The sequence below is a fragment of the Sceloporus undulatus genome, chromosome 1, assembly GCF_019175285.1.
Source record: "Sceloporus undulatus isolate JIND9_A2432 ecotype Alabama chromosome 1, SceUnd_v1.1, whole genome shotgun sequence".
NCBI classification, from domain to species: Eukaryota; Metazoa; Chordata; class Lepidosauria; order Squamata; family Phrynosomatidae; genus Sceloporus; species Sceloporus undulatus.
Genome location: NC_056522.1, coordinates 285,512,811 through 285,532,978, shown reverse-complemented (window position 1 = coordinate 285,532,978; position 20,168 = coordinate 285,512,811). Strand labels below are relative to the sequence as shown.

The 20,168-nt window shown below is 38.0% G+C and overlaps 1 protein-coding gene across 1 annotated transcript in view; it reads right to left on the bottom strand.

Moving 5' to 3' along the window:
* Positions 1–20,168, bottom strand: part of DCDC1 (doublecortin domain containing 1) — a 368,535-nt gene that overhangs the window by 306,138 nt on the left and 42,229 nt on the right. The window contains exon 8 of the mRNA XM_042459567.1: positions 685–890. Within this exon, the coding sequence (XP_042315501.1) occupies positions 685–890 (206 nt within the window). The remainder of the gene's footprint in view (positions 1–684; positions 891–20,168) is intronic.

Below are 20,168 nucleotides of genomic sequence, written 5' to 3'. Positions count from 1 at the left end.
CCTTTTAAAAACATAGAAATCATTCCCTCAGACCATTCTCAGACTTCATATTTTTTCCCAACCTCAGAGAGGCAAACTAATGCATAAAAAGTATCTAAAGAATTCACTAATACAATAACCCTTTCTCTACCTCTGGACAGTTTTTAACATTTGGCCTCAGTGCTAATGAGGGCTCCAATATCCATCTGCCCAGTGGCTAAAACCCAACTCACTACAACTATACCTGGAAAGCGGTGTAGGAGTTGGCTTTGCCCTTTTACCAAACAAAACCTTCTTGCACTTTCTTTGTAACATGGGCCCTAATGAAGTTAAGCAACACTGTACTTTTCCACTCTATCTGAATTGTTTTATGACAGCTGCATAGTACCATATGAAACTCCTGTATCACTACTGGGGCAATCTCACATCAGTGCTTCAGATTATAAATACTTGTATCTTTTCTGAAGTAATTTTAATTTCAATGTGATAATATCAGAGGAGAAATATTGAAGGTAATGGCCTAATTTTTAAAAACAAAACTTCAGTCCACAAATATGTCCTTCAAGTAACTCTGTGTGTTTATGTAATTGTAAAAGTTACAGATGACTCTCCATTTTATTCATAACTAGATGGGATAAGCAACAAAATAAGTCCAAGATAAATGTTATTTTTCACATGTTTCTGCTCTTCCATGTTTCCATTTACCTTTTCCTTTTCATTTGGAGGAGCTGATATTTCGTAACCATCCTGGCCCATGCAGTTCTTGAACACCAAAAGTCTGATTGAGGGCTTCTCTGTAAGGTTCTTCATGCGTTTGGAAAGCACAGGTTTGGCTTGGCTTCTACTGACACCTCTAGGAAAGGCTAGACCATTCAACGTCCAAGTTGCCTTCTTCATTAACAACAGATGGTCTGGAAGAAAAAGAGTAAAGTCAATATTTGGCTTCAGAATTAAAAGCGAACACATCGTCTCCCTTTCCCCTATTACCTTAATAACACATTGGCTGGTATCCATATAAAAGCTGGTATTTTGGGGAATACGACCCCATCTTCCCACAAACCATGACATAAGCTGTAGCAATCTGTCTCTACTGATAGCCCGCATAAATCATCATTCCTGAAGGGAACAGATGTTCAGGGTATGACAGAGTAATACTACAATTTAGTCATAATTAAAATTCACCTTAGCATGCTCTGTAAATGATCAGAAAGCAACACTTTACTTCTCATCTACAAAAATAAATACATGTTATCACCTTTGCTTCATAAAAGTATAGGTTATAGTCTCTGGTTTTAACCTGCATTTGCTTTAGCTTATACTGCTTGCAATTTATCTTGCAAATGATCCATTTTACAGTTGGCTTCCTAATTCTCTTTTGTAAGTTTGAAAGAATGACACTCTGTATAACAGAGAGATTCTAGAATGTAAAATTATGACTACTTGACTATTTAACTCTTCATAGATTCTTATAGTAGATGCTGCCTTGAGAACTAGCTTAATTTAGGAAGTTTTTGTAGAAATTTTATATCAACTAACATTAACATCCAAATGCAACATATTACATTTGCTCCTACAATGTAATCACTGTTAAATTATCTCATGCATATATGCACACATACATGCAGAATTGTACGAAACTTATTTTTCAACTAAATAAATATAAAACTATAGTAAATAAACATGGATTTAATATGTGGTTTGTTGTTAAATTGCAGTCAAGCTGACTTTAACCTATGCATGAAAGACCTTCAAGCTATGCTGTTATCAACAGCCCTGCTAAGGTCCTGCAAATTCAGGATCATAGTTTCATTAATTGAGTCTATCTATCTGTAATGCAGGTTTGCTCTTTTCCACTGCATTTCACTTTACCAAGTATTATCTTCTTTCCTAATGAGTCATGTCCCTATCTTCTGCTTCTAATAATTTTTGACCCTAGGCCAAATGCTCCTACAGTGTTTGGTTCTTCTCTCTTTCCTACTTTTGTGTTCCAATGGCCTATCATTACCAATATGCCCAGTTTTCATGTGTGATCAATTTCCTCTTGGATACTATCCATCATAGAATCTTTCATTTTCTTCCTGTTCTGCCTTTGTAGTTGGGGCATAATAAACTTGGATTATGGTTATATTGATGGTCTCCCCTGGGGTCTTATTGCTATTATTTTAGCCAGATTTTGTATTCTATCCCTTGACTACTTATGTTACCTCTTTCCTCACTATAAATGCCACCCCATTTTGCTTAGATTTTAATTTCCTCGGTAGAACACTGTTTAATTATCTGACTGATGTCCCATTCCTGTCCATTTTAGCTTACCCACCTCAAGTACTGCAATATTTCATTTTTGGTTTTACAAGGTCCAATGTCCCCTGATGTATACTTCTCACATTCCATGTTCCTATTACGTATATGAATTGCAGAGATTCAGGCCTTCACTTCTGGGCATATCAGAAGCTGAACATCCTTTCAGGCTGCATCCAGTTGCACCATTAGACACTGCACTATTCATACTTGTCCTCTGCTTTTCCACAGTTCAGTGCCTGCCAACCTGGGAATCAAATCTTTTTGCACTAGCTTTTGTTTCATTTGGATTATCTCATAAGATTTTTCATGGTAAAAGACATTCAGAAGTGGTTTAATGGTGCCTCCTTCTGTGCAGTACTAACAAGAGTTAGCTAATATGCCACTGCTATTGTCTGTTAGAGTTCCTCCCCACAGAGTCACCTCTCACTACTGATGCTGTCCAATAGTTGTTTGGCACCTTTGATCTGGTGCATCAGCAAAAACCTGTCTGCTGTGGAAAAACCCTACCAACAGCAATACTATAATCAGCAAAGCCTCTTGCTTCCCAGGTGCATGCAGTCCTACCACCATGAAAAGGTAATGCCTTGGTGGAGAAAGCAGATAAAAATAAATTGTATGGCACACTATATAGTCAAACATTTACTTGAACACTGCTAAATGTTACTGTTTTGGCAAACAACATTTTAGAATAATGTTAAGTGATTTATTCAATTAAATCAAACAACTTTTCCCCATAAATATGACATGACATTTCTCACTACAGTGGCCCATCAGATGCTAAAATTGCTTATGACTAAGACTTTTAAAAACAAAAGTAATCTGAAGATTTACATTAGACATTGCATGGTTCCAGATGAAACTTTGTTTTGCAATCATTCTGTATCATTCACATGATCTCACAACAATGCTCACATTTCAATATGAGATAGCAGAATTCAAGAAAATATCAATACAAATGGATTTTAGGTCTGGGGAGATATGATATGTGAATCTAGAAGGAGCAATCTCTCTGTCTCAGCTCTTTCTGGCAAGGGGAAAATAGATTTTAACTGCTTTAGAGTTACTTCTCTACTTGTAACTTGGCAAGAGAGAAAAAAACATCAACAACAAAAAGGCAAAAACTGGAGAGCATCCAATGAAATCCATAAAGAAAAAGGAAAAACATCTCAGGATGCTAAAAAGATAGTCTTTATTTGCTAATAATGCACATGTATGCAAAAAGGCACATGCTGTTACCTGCCCTCGAGTCAACCTCAACTCATGGCAACCCTGTGTATGAGATGTCTCCAAACCCCCCTGTCCTCTACCTCTCTACTCAGGTCCTGTAGACTCAGGCCTGTGGTCTCCTTGACAGAATCTATCCATCTGGCCTGTAGTCTTCCTGTCTTTCTACTGCCCTCTATCTTTCTCAGCATCATTTCCTTTTCAAGTGAGTCGTGCCTTCTCATGATGTGGGGGAAGTACAAAATCCTCAATTTAGGCCTCAAATAGACAGCCTGGATGGAGCGGCCTTGTGCTGCTCCAGTGCTGTGTTTGCACCAGGACCATGGCAACTGCATGGGCCTGGTCCCAACCCAGGCTGTCACTGCAGTCCTGAACTGGCTGCTGGAAGGAACAGATTCTATCTGTTCCTTCTTGGCTTGGTTGTTCTGCAATTGAGTGGTGTTGGGGTGGCTTCAGGCTGCGTTTGGGGCATGTGTCATCTAGATAGTTGGACATTTGTTGCGAGTGAGAGCAATTGATCTATGGAAAGCCAGCATTGTCACAGATCCCTGTTTTGCAGAGTCGTGTGAACCAGGCTGCTAATTTCCATTGGTAATCTTCATTTCCTCAACACTTCTTTTTTTGTTAAAAAAAATCTAATGGAGAAAAAGACAAAATAATTTTCAGTGCCTTTTGATAATCAGCAAAATTAAATGTCTGGCATTTTATTACTAAATTGAATTAATTGGAACCCTTGTCCACCTCTTGTTAAATATATTTTAAAGGCCATAGCTCCCATACTAGAAGTATTTTAGAATTCATTGTCATAATCTTTCTGCTTTTCCAAATCCTTCCACACATTTCACACATGCAAGGGGATAAAAACTGTTACAGATTTCTGTATTGGTGGCTGTGGACATATTATACAAAAAATAAAATAAAATAAAATAAAAAATTAACAGACTACAATGCTATTCAACATGATTTTTAACAGAGTAGGAGGCAATTTCCTGCTGGTTTTATAACTTTGCCACACTTCAAATATGCTTCAAGAAACTCAGCTTTCAGGGTAATTATGTCTTCTATTCAAACTAGTTTCCCACTATGACACAGCCAGGTCACATTCCTTTGTTCAGGTTAGTCACTCAGTTTTCTTTAAATATTTGACTGATTTGTTTCTGCATGCTCTGAAGTGTCATCATGCATTGCCACAGGCACTATGGTTAGGCTTTAACTAGCAGTGATAGGAGTTGTCATTAGATTTTAAGTTTAATAACATCACTTTGACATATTATTTGAAGTATGTCCTAATTTTAAATTTGATTAAAATTACAAACATCCCATTTGTATGCCAATCAATGCTTTCAGTTGAACTTTTCTGTGAACTATCCACATAAGCAGCTCATATTAGAAATAGGTGGTTAAAGAATGTAAAGTTGAAAAAAACTTCTAACTTCTAAAAAATACTTTAGCAAACCTCAAAACGTAATTTTTAAATTATCAGAACTTGATCAGAACCCAGTTTTTTAAATGCCAAGAGTTATTTTTATTAAAATGAAAACCTGTCTGTTTTGCAAATGATTTGGCTCTTATGCATAAGGATGAGACATTTATTCCCTAGAGGGTTTTTGTCCCCCACAGAATCTGTACAGAACAAGACCTTCAGTGTAGGCATTCTGCAATACTATGAACACTTGTAAAAAATATTTTGTCTGTGTTATAAATGGTATTGAACAAAATCACGTCTATTGAAAGGCCAGCAACAGTGACAATAGTTGATGTGTCTGGTAATGGGTTTCCTAATTGCTATCGTGTCAACATAGACTAATGGTGACTATGAATGAGAGCCCCCCCCAAGCCAAGCCACCATGTTATCAACAACTCTGCTCAGGTCTTGCAGACTCAGGGCTGTGGCTTCCTTGATTGTTTCTATCAACCTGTAATGCAGTCTTCCTCTTTTCCTACTGCGTTCTGCTTTACCAAATATTATTATCTTTTCTCATGTCTTCTCATGATATGTTCAGTGTATAACAGTTTACTGATGAAATGGATGAGCTTGTCAGAAGTGAAAGGTCTGATGATGCAAATAGTTGAGCACATAGGCAGAGTAAAGGCTATGCTATAAGTACTACTTAAAAGAGACTGTTGTAGAAACCATTTTCATAATCACATATCTTCATGAATAATCCCAAAATTTCGGAATAAACCTGGTGCCTATCATATACATTACAGAAATGCTCATAATAGTAATTACACTGGTGATCTTTGTACCCAGTACTTTGGGAACTTATAGTACCAAAAGATGGAAAGCAAGCTCAGGTAATGGTTTTTGAATCTTTCTTCCAAGTAGGCATGAATAATAATAATAATAATAATAATAATAATAATAATAATAATAATAATAAATTTATTTGTATACCGCTTTTCCATCTGATCAAAGCGGTTCATAATACAATACAATACAGTACAATACAAAACAGTACAATAATCAAGCAATACAATATATCAACAGTTACATCAGCAATATTACACAATTCAATAAAAGTCTCATAGCAAATACAAATCAATTTAAAAACAATCGGTTGTGGTTGGATATCCGGATCTTAATTAGGGTACTCTATCTCTAAAGAGAATCAGGGGGATATGCTATCTGAAAAAGATGCGTTTTCAAAGCCTTCTTGAAGGCTTCCAGTGTGGAACACAGCCGGATCTTTTCAGGGAGAGCATTCCAATGAGCAGGAGCTGTCGCCGTGTAGGCTCTCTGATAAGTTTTTACTAATTTTACCCTGGGGTATTCAAGTAAATATGTCCCAGATGTTCTGAGGGTGTGGGGGGGGGATTATGTAGGGAGAGGCGCTCCCTCAAGTAACTCGGGCCCAAGCCATGTAGCTGAATTTTATAAAGGATGATCCTGATACAGAAAATGATCCCAAGAATATTCCATTAAGAGACTTAAAGGGATGTCAAGATCATGACAGATCATGTGAACAAGGCTTAGGAAGAAGAGGTTAGCTTTAAGGTCTCCTTCAAAAGTAAACACTCTCTTCATATTGGCAATTTTAGAATTATATAATGTGATTTTGGAATTATGATTTTAGCTATTTGTAGCCTGCACGTATTAAGCATGTTTTTATGTAAGACTGTTAGCTGCCCTGTGCTCACATGGGGAAGGGCATAGTATACATCATTCGAGAAAAATGTAGGACATTACAAAGTAACAGCTAAAACACTAATATAAATATAAATTCATTTCATATGGTTTATTTACAGCAATATTCTACATACTCTATTTTTATTACATACTCAATCATATTATATATTTTTATTATGAAATCAACAGTATTTTTCATCTTCATTAAAATACCTTGTTGGTTTGTAATATACTTATAGAACTCTGAGCAAGACAAATGCTTAAAACTGTACTTTACTAGCAACAAACCCTTGACAAACAAAGATTTTTCATAGTTTTTTGTGGAGTTTTGGGGCTATGTGGCTGTGTTCTGAAAGAGTTTATTCCTGACATTTCACCAACATCTGTGGCTGACATCTACAGAGGATGCTGGCATGGAAGCGAGTGGAGTATATATACTGTGAGACCCTGAGTTGAGAGGAAGTGATTTACATGTTAATGTATTGGTCTGTTGTTGGATGGCAAATCCTCAGGGTGAGAGGATATGTGAGGATTGTGTCTATTTAATTAGCGATCCATTGTCTGCTGGGAAAGCCCCTGACCCTGTGTGATGCTCATTTTCATGTGCTGAGTATTGATTTTGGTGTTTTTCAGGACTCGTAGCCAAACCATGTTTACTTTAAGGGTTTCCTCTTTCCAATTGAAATTGTCCAGGTGTTTGTGGATTTCAATGGCCTCCCTGTGCATTCTGACCTGATAGTTGTTGGCATGGTCCAGAATTTCAGTGTTTTCAAATACTATCTTATGCCCAGGTTGGTTTATTGTATGTTCTGCTACTGCTGATTTTCTTGCTGACCTAGTCTGCAATGTCTCTCATGTTCCTTGATACATGTATGAACACCGCATTTGGTAGTCCCTATATAGACTAGTCCGCAGCTGCATGGTATGCAGTAGACTCCTGCATCCATGAGAGGGTCTCTCCTGTCCTTCACTTAGCACAGCATTTGCTGGATTTTCTTGGTTAGTGTGTAGATCATTTGGAGATTGTGTTTCTGCATATTTTCCCTATTCTAACATCACTCAGGGTCAGGGGCTTTCCCAGCAGACAATGAACCACTAATTAAAAAGACACAATCCTCCTCACTTATCCTCCCACCCTGAGGCCTTGCCATTCAACAACAGACCAACACATTAACATGTAAATCACCTCTTCTCAACCCGGGGTCACAAAGTATATATATACCACACTCACTTCCATGCCAATATTCACTGAAGATGCCAGACACAGGTGACAGTGAAACATCATGAATAAACTCTTCCAGAACACAGCCACATAGCTTGAAATACTCACAAAAATATGGATGCCAGCAATGAAAGCCTTCAACTTCACAAAGACTTTTCAGTCGCAGTGTATGTATCACAGATCTCAAGTACCAACTACATAAGAGAAAAGCAGGTGACTCTGCTCTCCTCGCTTTGTATTTTTTAATGTCTTCGAATTCTCACACTTTTTTTCAACAGCTTTATTCTAGCCTGAGAGGTTGGCTGCTTCACCTGAACATGTTTTATATACAGCACTGCCACATGAGGGAAGTAATAGAATGTATTTTAACATATGTTTTATGTTATACTGTATATTATTTGATATTGTAAACCGCCTCAATCCTGCGGGAGAGGTGGCATATAAATAAATGTTATTATTATTATTTATTAATAGTGTAGAATAAAGAAACAAGAAAACATAATGCAGAGGACACAAAGTCAAAAATACAGATCAGCTCCATCTCAAGAAAATCTCAGGTTGCTTTTCCCAATGTTACCACTGCACAGTTGAAGAAATAACAGAGCATGGAATATGTCACACATTCAATTATCTGGGGAGGTTGTTCTGTATCCCACTGCAACTAAAGTACAATGGGTAAATACACAGGATAGGATGCATTTTTGAGATGGCACCCAGGTCAAATAAAGAATAAAAAGATTAATTTGATCAAAGAAGTATTGAAGGTAGGCAAGCTCAGCAAGGTCTACTTCTTACTGGGGTGATAATCCTGCTTTGAGGATTACTAACAGGAAGAAAGCATTTTATATAGAAAATGCAAGGAGGTGAAGAGAATAGCTATGGCAAAGCTATTTGGTCCTCAGGAAACCTGCTGCTGCTGCTTGTTAGTTTGTTTGTTTGTTTGGAGTTCTACAGTGGCTGAAAGACCAGAGCTCCAGCTCTTCACATACAGAAAACACACACAACTCAAATTGTGCCTACTGTCATTTTTGACAAATGCATACATGACTTCTTCAACAGAAATATGCACATTAGATTTACATGTGTGGGAAAAATATAGTGATGGAAGAAGTTCATTCAAATCATGCAGGGCAGAATTATATTACACCTGCTATTTTAAAATGCAAATCACACATGCTATCGAGAAGATATTGTACTAATAAAATTATGCTCAGGGTACTTCTTAATTATGCAGTCGTAATTATTCAATAGTGTCAGTACTGTCACTACACAAAGTCAACTTCAGCTACATCAAAGAACTGGAAAAACTTTTTATTCAGTATTTTCTGCCTAAAAACATCAATGGAGAATTTAAATTAAAAATATTTATCATAATTGTTAATATTCTCTGTTAACGTTAATTAAAGAGCTTTCAAACATTAAAAACTGTTTGGAAAATAGTAATTAAACATTGCATGTGAAGAATCTCTCTGCTGGGGAAATGTTCAAGATAAGACATATGGTAAAATTGCACTGACTTCAGCTAGGCCAGCATCCTCTTTCTCACAGTGGGTCAAACAAATATAGAATGGAAAGCAGTTAAATAAGACTCCATGTATCATATTAATCACATAACTACAAAGACCATCTTAACTTGACCAGAGTACCTATCAGGGAGCTGAAACACTTTGAGTCTGTATACCTGAACCAGAAGACTAGGGACAGACTGGGGATTCTGTTAGTGTACCATCCACCCCTCTGCCCAACAGACTCCCTGGCTGAGCTCACAGAACTGGTCTTGAATTTGGAGTGGTGTTGGAGTAGCCCAGACTTTTGATCTTGGGTGATTTCAATGTCCCTTTAGAGCAGTCTGTCAGGTGCAGGTTGGGAGTTCATAGCATCCATGACAAACATGGAGTTATCCCAATTGGTTTCAGGGCCCACACATGCAGCAGGTCACACCAGAGACGATTAATAGTTCCAAGTTTTCATAGACAAATCATTTTCTGGTGAGAGTTAGTATCATGACTACTATCTGTCCCTGCAGGAATGGTGGACCTTTTCAGATGGTCTGCCCTCAAAGGCTAATTCAGCCTTTAGAAATCCAGAAAGCCTTAGAGGGTCGTATAGCTGATACCACCAACAATCCTGTTGAAGTCCTGGTCAATAGATGGAATCAAGATCTGAATAGGACTATTGACATGATCATTCCCAAAGTCCTCTCCAAACCTTTACTAATTGGGGCTCATGGCATACATAGGACCTCAGAGAGATAAAACAGGAAGGATGACAACTGGTGCACAGATGGCAGAAAACTCAACTTATATCCAATAAGATATGCTATAGAAAACATCTTTGTTTCTATAAAGTGGCAATCCTGGCAGCAAAGAAAGCTTTCTACTCTGTACATATTGCATCTCCAAATTCACATCCAGTTGAACTATTCGGGGTTGTGAGAGGTTTAATTCAGGCACCCTCCTCACTCAATCCAATTCCAGACCCTTCAGCAGTTCGCTGTGATGCTTTTAATGATCACTTCACAGATAAAATCTGTGCCCTGGTGGCACAGTGGTTAAATGTCTGTACTGCAGCTACTCACTTAAAACCATAAGGTTGGGAGTTCAATCCCAGCTAAGGGAGGTCAAGTTTGACACATGCTTGCATCCTTCCAAGGTTGCTAAAATGAGTACCAAGCTTGTTGGGGGCAATTAGCTTACAGTTGTAAACTGCTTAGACATTGTTAGTTCAGTATGAAGCGGTATATAAATGAAGCTATTTGTAAAATCTCTTGGATAAGAGTCAATTTAGATGCCATCACTGTAGCCAAAGTTGACAATGGGGTTTCCAGGGACTCTGTGAGTAGGATTACACTTGATTAGTTCCTAGTTCCATCAGTGAGTACTGCCAATGTGGACAAGCTGCTAGGGCAAGAAAAGAAGACAACTTGTCCTCTTGATCCTTGTCCTTCTTAGTTGGTTGTCCAGTTACAATATATTATTGATGCATCTCTCAGAGGGAAGTTTTCCATCCTGTTTAAAAGAAGCGGTGGTACGATCATTTCTTAAAAAAAAAGAAGCCCTCCTTGGATCCCTTGGACTTAAACTACTGTAAACCAGTTTCAATTCTCCCTTTTCAGGGCAAGGTGACCAAGGGGGCAGTTGCTTCCTAACTGTGGGTTGTCTTGGATGATACAAATTATCTACATCCGTTTCAAACTGGCTTCAGAACACGAAACAGAGTTGAGACTGCTATGGTTGCCTTAGGACGTTATCACATAGGGGAAATTGGAAGGTCAATGCAGTGTGATCTTGGATGCAATCATGGGGTTTCATGTTATTGCACAAGAGGTTATCACACGTAATCGAAGTCGATGCTAGGTTAATTCGAACCCAATCCAGGGTCAACCGAGAGATCTGTAAATTCAGGGAAATATAGAATTTGCAAATCCCGCTCCACTCCAAAGTTGCATTCAATTCAAATTTGGCAGGTATGGAATGCATGTCTCAGTCACCCTTGCACTGCCTTTCAATCAGATTATAATTCCCAAGCTCCTTTGCTGGCTGCAATTTTTTTCCTCCCTCTCTCCAGGTGTGGGGGGCTTTTCTCTCCTCTTGGAGCTGTTCTGGAGCTGTTTGGGGGATGAAGCAGCCCTCCCCACAGACACACACACACACACACACTGCTTCCCCCCTCCTCTCAGCCCTTTCAGGCTCTTTCCCTTTACAAACTCATCCTCTCCAACCGGAGGGAAGGGATTAGCCAGGGCTCTCTCTTTCTCTCTCGCGACCTTGTCACAGGATTTTCTTGGCAAATTTATTCAGATGGGGTTTGCCATTGCCATTTTCTGAAGAGACTGAGAGAGTGTGACTTGCACCAGGTCACCCAGTGGGATTCAATCCCTGCCTTCTACAGTCATAGTCCAATGCTCAAAGTCCAAGGTTGCTTTGGACTGATTTTGAATTGGTGAATTTCCTAAATAACGTGAAATAAGGGGTAATGAATGAACAATTAACATGAATTGCATAAATAATGTGAAATAAGGGGTAATGAATGAACAAATAATGTGAATTGCATAAATACTGTGAAATAAAGGGTAAAGAATGAACAAATAATGTGAAACAAGGCAAAACCACGGGAACCAGAAGCAAGCCCTGCAGGAAGTGTAAAAAGGTCACAATCCGATTCTGCCCTCACTGCCCATGTGCAGCGATGTTAATTCGAATTCTAGACTAAGATGGGTATGTACTCATATGATAATTTCTTTTGCATTCGCACTGCTTTGGCTTTGGGATGGCTGCTGTGTTCTTCTGTGGTGTGATAACCATCTACATACTTGTGTTCATTTCCGAATTGGCCCTACTTTCTTTTCATTCAAAATTGAGAGACATTCTTAACGTGTGATAATGTCCTTAGTGGATGATCTTCGCCTGAGCACTGACAGAGGGAGTGTGCCCCTGCTGGTGCTTTTGGACATCTCGGCAGCATTTAATACCATCAACCACAGTATCCTTCTGGAACACCTTGGGAATATGGGAATTAGAGGCACTGTGCATCAGTGGTTCTGGTCCTATCTCTTGGACAGTTCCGAGATGGTAGTGCTTGGGGATACTTGCTCTTCAAAAAAAGGAGCTGTTATATGGCATATGTGGGGTGCAATTTGAGTTTCCCAAGGTGTTAACCCTTTGAAAGGAAAACAAAAATAAGTATGAAAGTCAAACCTGTCAGAATCTAGATTTCACTAGCAGTACAGCAGAAGTGTGGGTCAGATTATATTTTAATACACCTTCCTAAAAATAAAGACTAACTCAAAGAAACAACAAACATGTCATTTGTGGTTTAAACACAAATGATAATGACTTTAATAAATACAGTTGGCCCTCCTTATCCATGGATTTTTTATTCACCAATTCAAGCATTTCTAATCTTCTTGAGTGGCAATCAGTCACAGTCAATGAGATAAAATGTTTAATTGCATCATTGAAACCCAAGAAAGCACTGAGAGAAAATATGCTTCCTTCAGAACTCTTTAAAGAATATGCTGAATGGTGGAGTCCCATCCTTGCTAGTCTATTTACTACAATAAATAGTACTGGACAAATGCCTCATGGGTGGAAGATGAGCATTGTTTTCCCAATTCACAAAGAGATAGGAATGATCCGCAAAATTATCACTCAATCAGCTTGCTTGACATCATTTCAAAGCTATATGCTCAACATTTGCTTCACAAGTTAACTGATTGGCTACAAGAAAAGCAAGTCATATATGAAGAACAGGCAGGATTCAGAAGTGGATACAGTACTATTAATCAGCCCTCATATTAAGCCACATTGTAAGGAAGTATACTAAAGAAAATAAGAAATATGTCTATGCTGTTTTCATTGATCTTTCATCTGCCTTCGATTCTATGAACAGAAATTGATTATGGGAAAAGCTACATGGTTCAGGGACTGATACAGTGGTGCCTCGGGTTACGAAATTAATTCGTAACGCGGCCGCTTTCGTAACCCGAAAAGCCTTCGTAAGCCGAATTGCCATAGGCGCTAATGGGGAAAAGCCGCGATTCCGTGCGAAAAAGCCGAAAAAAGCACCAAAAGTTTTTTCGTAACCCGAAAAAACATTCGTAACCCGAAACAATAATTCCCTATGGGATTTTTTCGTATCCCGAAAATTTCGTAACCTGGGTATTTCGTATCCCGAGGTACCACTGTATTAGACTTTTAAGATTGATACAGGAACTATATAGCCATACAGAAATGAAGGTTAGAGTAGGTTTAAATGGTTCCCTGACAGAAGCTTTTATAACAACTCGGGGAATGAAACAGGGATGCCTACTGGCACCTATTCTTTTTAACATCTATATGAAAGATCTGGTGCCTTTTTGATCTTCAGTTGATTCTCCTTCTCCAGTAATCAGGAATAGAAAGATCATCATTCTGATGTATGCAGATGATGTAGTGCTTATTTCTCTATTTCGTTTGGGTCTCAAAAATCTACTGAATACTTTCAGTGTTTATTGCCAAAAGGAACACCTGTTAATAAACTATTGCAAGACCAAGGTAATGGTATTTGGAAGAAACTGTCCAAAGCATAAATGGACCTAAGATCAATATATCATAGAACAAAGCCAATTATTCAGATATCTGGGCATTGTTTTCAGTGAGTCTCTTTCTTGGAAATGGCATAAGGAGACAGTGAAGCCGAAAGCTGACAAAACGGAGCACTGCTGAAATTCTATTACAACCAGGGTGGTCAGCTGATTGAACCTGCTCTAAAAAATTTCAACAGTAAAGTTATTGCTCAGATGCTTTATGATGCAGAAATATGGAGCTTGGTTATCCACACTGGCAAAGCCTTGGAAATATTACAGAACAAATTTCTCTGAAAACTCTACGCTCTACCAACTGAAACTCCTGCGGCTTTCTTGCGTACTGAATCTGGCTGCCTTTCAGTTAAAACAAGAGTAGATTATACACAGATAAGGTACTTCAAACAAATTGTCACCTTATCAACTAATCGTCTTCCAGCATTGTGTTACTCGGAAATGTGTAACAACCAGTTTTGGGAATCAAGTCTTCAAATTCTTTTACATAGTTATCACTTCTCTGAGTTGAACGTTGTCATTGGCATGGATAAGAGGCAATTAAGAGACTGGCTTTTCTGGACTGATTCAAGAAGAGATTTACAGTCAATTAGGACCCCCAAATTTCCCTCACGGTTCTCCTTTTTTGAAAACATTTTAAAGTCAGATATTTGACTATACTCAAGTCACCTACTTTAAGAATTGCCTTTACTGAGCTACAATTTCAACTGCAATTCTAGATGGATGCTACAACAAAGTGCCTTTTGAGAACAGACAATGCATCTGCAGTCAGCCTCAGGTGGAGGACATTGCCCATTACATGCTAATTTGTCCATTGTATAGCAATCCTAGAGATAAATTTCTAACACCCTTGTTGACAAATGAAAGTGGGAGCTCTCTTGTAGATTTAGTTCAATTTCTTTTTAATGAAATCAATGACTATGTAATACATAGAGTGGCTCTTTTTGCCACGGCTGCAAAAAAGATTAGGAAGAGAGAGTTAAATAAAATTGCCATAAATTGCCATGGAGACACAAAGTATTAATAAGATTTTATGATGACAATGTATAAGTTTACTAATACTCAGGAAAGGGTTTTTTTATCTTCATATCAGTTAAGAATTTTAACTGCATGTTAAATGATGGGATGCCCTCTGCCCTTTGTACTTTGTGCCTTTTGTTTTAAATGTTTTATGTATTTTGATAAGCTCTTTTTGCCATGGCCTTCGGCTAGCACAATAAATGTTTAAAATTTGATTTTTTAAAAAAAAGAATCCTACTTCCATTGGAGTTGGCATTGCATTTGCATCTTTCAAACCAAAACGGTCTAGAAGAGCCACTATCTTCTGTTTCTGATTGATGAATAAAATTCTAGCACTGCCTCTTTGTATTTGCACTCCAAAATAGTGTAAGATATCTTCCAAATTCTTTATATGAATCACTTTCTTGATATTTTGGATTATCTCTTCGGTATCTGATTTGTCCTCAGTGCACAGGATCAAATCATCCACATAACTTGTGATGTAAGTCCATTTATTCTTTCTGAATCTCTTGTACACACATCTGTCAACAGTGCCTGGAATAAACCCCTCTTTGATAAGAAACTGTTTCAGTTTCTCACTCCATTCTCTGGCAGCTTGTTTCAAACCATAAATGCCATTTTGTAATTGGCATACAAGATGTTCCTTTCCATATATTTGGAATCCTGGAGGTTGTTCCATATAACATTATTCAGTGAGATCACCATACAGAAAAGCTGTGCGAATGTCCAGATGCTGAACATTAATTTTCTTGTAAGCTGCAACTGATAGGAGAGTTATTATGGTTGCATGAGTGACTACTCCAGCAAAAGTTTTGTTGTAGTCTTCAACATACTTGTGAGTATAACCTTTAGCAACAAGTCTTGCTTTGTATCTTTGAATGTTCTCTTCTGCATCTAGCTTTGTAGTAAAGACCCATCTACAGCCAATGGTTCAGTTTAGACTTAACTCCATGCCATAAGTGAAATGGCATCACATTTTTTGGATTTACTTGGCAGTTGGTTACACAGGTATGTAGCAGTCACGATGGCTTCAAACCAATAGCGTTTAGGCCTCCAAAAGCATAGTGACTCCCAGCTCCTTGAGAGTTCTGTTCATTCTCTCTGCCATGCAGTTTTGTTCTGGAGAATAAGCCTGTGTAGACTGATGCTCAATGCCATGTTCTTTCAAAGATTCATCTAATTCAGCATTAACAAATTCAGTGCTGTTATCTGTGCGCAGGCTCTTTGGTTTGTAGCCAAATTTGTTAGAGACTATTAAAGTACTCTTTGAATTTTTGAAAAGCTTGACTCTTCTCTCTGAGAAGATAAGTGTATATGTACCTGTTGAAATCATCAATAATAGTCATAAAATAAGAGTTACCTCCTGCTGACCTTTGATTAATTGGTCCAGAAAGATCAGCATAAAAGATGCAATGCCTTATTAGATTATCTCAGAGTAACTGGAGGATGTGAGGGTCTTGTGTGAATTCAAGCATTCTACACATTTTTCATTGTTTGAGCATGCTTTGAATTTACAGTCTCTTGCAAGCTCTTGATTTGCCAGTTTCTCAATATTTTCAACACTTCAATGAGCAAATCTGTGATGATATAAAGTTGAACAGTCTTCGTAATTACATCTGGTCACACTGTTCACAGATGAATTTAAAATCTGGATCTGATAGCATCTATGAGATCCTAAGTCTGCTCTAAAAATCAAATTTGTATCATGAAAACCAAAAGAGGTTTGCTTTCTGAAACTGACACAATTGCCTCTTGATGTTGCAGTTTGGACACTGTAAGAGGAGGCTTGTTAATCCGGTACATAATAAGTATCTGGGATTTTAAAGATCCAATTCTGTCAGGACCAAGTTTTCTTTTCAAAATAACAGTTCCTTTTCCTTGTGCAAAAACTTCTTGACCATTAACAAGATGGACAGGAAATGTGACATTTGCATCAAAATCAACAAAACATTCTTTGCTGTTGAGGTAATGCGCACTTGCTCCACTATCAATTACAATGCACCCGTCTCATATGTGGGCGCGCCTTACGTGGCTTTCAGCGTACATAAGGGGTAATGGCATGTGCGCTCGTTGTGTGCGTGCACTGCCATGCCACTGTGTGCATGAGCCCCATTCATTTAAATGGGGCTCAAGCATAGGCGGAATTCCCTTTACGCGGGGGGGGGGGGGAGAATGGATCCCCGAGTAAATTTCTGTTTAAATTAAAAGCTTTAAAATTAAAAGATTCTTTCTTGAAGTTGCTTTTGCTTTTGGTATTCAGTCCCTGACTTTGCAGCTTTTGCAGCTCAGCTCTTGTCTTTGACTTAGTAACATTGCTTCTATTTGATTTAGAAGAAAAGTAAGTCTTTTTGAAATCCTCTGCAGAAAATTGAGCTAATTCTCTGTCAGGTGATTTTAAAATTACAAATGTTAAAGGATGAATTTTAAAAGTGGATTATTTTAGAATATGTATGTCTTATCTGTCCTTTGCTATCCCTTCTGTGATGCATTGCTCATGACACTGCGTTAAAAAATGGATCCCAACTATTAGATAATCTAGAATAGGAATGCCAGTCTTCCCCAAACTGAATCACCAGTCACTTTCCTTTTTTTTTCCAGGCTTTTAAAGATCTGTACATGTTAAGATTTGCTGTATATTTCCACTGTTTGTTATGCATTATGTTATATGTTTTATTTGCTGCTGTTCAATTTTTTTTACAAAGAGAACTCAGTTATTTGGTTCTACAGAAACACCACAGAAATTTGCCTTCTCTAAGGTTGAGAGTGTGACTTGGCCAAAATTACCCAGAGGATTTTCATAGCTGAGCAGGGATTCAAACCCTGATCTCCTGAAATCCTAGTTGAACGTTCAACATTCAATTGAACATTCATTACATGACAATGATTCTCCTCCATTACAGGAATGTACATTCTAAAGGGTTCTGTCCAGGCAAGAATTTAAGGCTTCATATAATAGGAATTTAGCAGAGCTGTTTTATTGTTTTACCCCTACTGCTGAAGAAGTGCTTTTAATTTTAGTTGTGCTATAGTACTATTAATGCTCATGTTTTAAGTCCTGTATTTAATATGTATCCTCTTCACAAAGCATACAAGTGGATAAATTCTCATTTAAATGAAATATTTTCATATACCTTGGGCAGAAATTATGTATCTCTTCCACAATGCATGATATTTGGGGGAGGGGGTTACATATGTATACACTTCCACAAATTAACCAGGAAAGTGAAAAATCTGCGATAAAAAGTGTTTAGCACTATGTTCATTAAGGTGATGCATTTTCTGAAAAAAATAAAATATGGCAAGAGTGTTTAATCTTCAGCATGCTTATGAGAAAAATATGCTACAGTTGTTTAGAATGCTGTTTGGAATTGAGACATTTCCAAATCTGTCAATAATTAGAACAGTGAGAATCTATCATTTCACCAACACTCTCTCCTTCCAGAAGAGAGGCCTACTTTAAATATGCCTCAGCATATTCAATCACAAACTGGCATAATAAATTATTTCATTTTGAGAAACTGCATGATATTTAGCAGAACATTTTCCCTTAACTAAATATAATTTGGAAACATAGCATTAACCTTCAGTAGTTTTCTTGTGAGACTACTCCTCCCTATTGCTTCAAGAATTGTAGTTTATTCATCCAATTATAGCATCACTTAACAAGATATTAATGGCCCAAAATTCTATACGCTATGCAGCTGCCTGCACTAAAACATATGAAAAAGAAAATTCAACAACAGAACTTTTAATGTATTATAATTTTTGTGCCAATATCCACTTCAAGATATTATAGAATTCTGCAATAATAGACTACTTGAGCAGAATGAGGGTAGGGACCATACATCCCTGACCACTTGGGATTCAGAGACAGACCTAGATGTAATGGGGAACATTAGCTGATAGAACTGCTTGCCCCATTGGAATTAGCAGGGGAAACTCTCCTTCACACTGCACCTTCCATCTCATTTAAAAAAAAACTGGTTTGGAGGGCTGGGAACCACTACTGAGCCATGTTTTGAATAGTGCTAACGCCTGCACAACAGAGGACAAATTTCTGTTACACAGGCACTGCAGCATCAGCATGATAATTTACCTGGGCCACAGCTTTAAAATCAGTCATTTTATATATTCATTCAAACTATCACCTGATTATTCCAATGAACTGGGTGGAGATGAAGTAATGCTAAATTCAAGACTGTCCTACTGGTGTGTAGAATGGATCAGGAATTGCCATTATAAAGCCATTCAGTGTGAACGGGGATACCTGAAAGCAGAAGCTCCTCTTTGTATGGTTAAGAGGCAGCAGAGGACTGCAAAGGGCCCTCTACCTGATAGCAGGACTCAACAGAATGCTGTGTTCAGAGAGATTAACCTGATGCTTAATTGAATGTCATTCTGACATGAGGTGGAGAATATTTTCCCCCGTGCTTTTAGATCTTGGAGATATTCAAAATTTGAGCTTTGTTCAATTGATTTGTATAAATAACTTATTGTAAATTATTTTATTGTGACACAAATCAAGTGAATGAGATAACATCTTGCACAATGTTGGGTTCAATTTAGATCAGTCTTTTAAATGAGAGCCTTTCAAGACACTCTGTTATTAAAAACTTTGCTCAGGTCCTACAAGATCAGAGCCATGGCTTCCTTGATTGAGTCTACTCACATGTAACATAGTTTCCCTTTTTTTCTACTGCATTCCACTTTACCAAGCATTATCATATATCCTAATGAGCCATGTCATCTCATAAAAAGTTCAAAGTATGATGGCCTCAATTTGGTAGTTTTGGCTTCTAAGGTAACTTAAGTCTCGATTCGCTCTATGACCCATTTATGGGTCATTTTGGCAGTCTATGGGGTGAAGCAAACTGGTGGGTTGGCTTGGAGCAGCCTCTAGCTGCTTCAGCCCTGGTCACTCCCAATCAGTGTGGGACTGTAGTGACCGGATGGCCTACTTTGGAAATGGGCCACCACCACAATCTTGAACAGAATGCTGGCAGGAACAGCTTTTCACCACTCCTTTTTGTGCCAGGTTTTCCTTGCTTGGCGAGTCCTTGGCATGGCTTCATCTGCATGCCCCACCCCGAAAGCAGCCTGAAGTTGCCTCTTTTTGCCCATCTGCTTCAGGCCAAAGATATCCACAGAACCTCTCCAGCACCACATTTGAAATAACTTGAATCTCTTTCTGGTTTTTTTTTTAAATCTTTTCT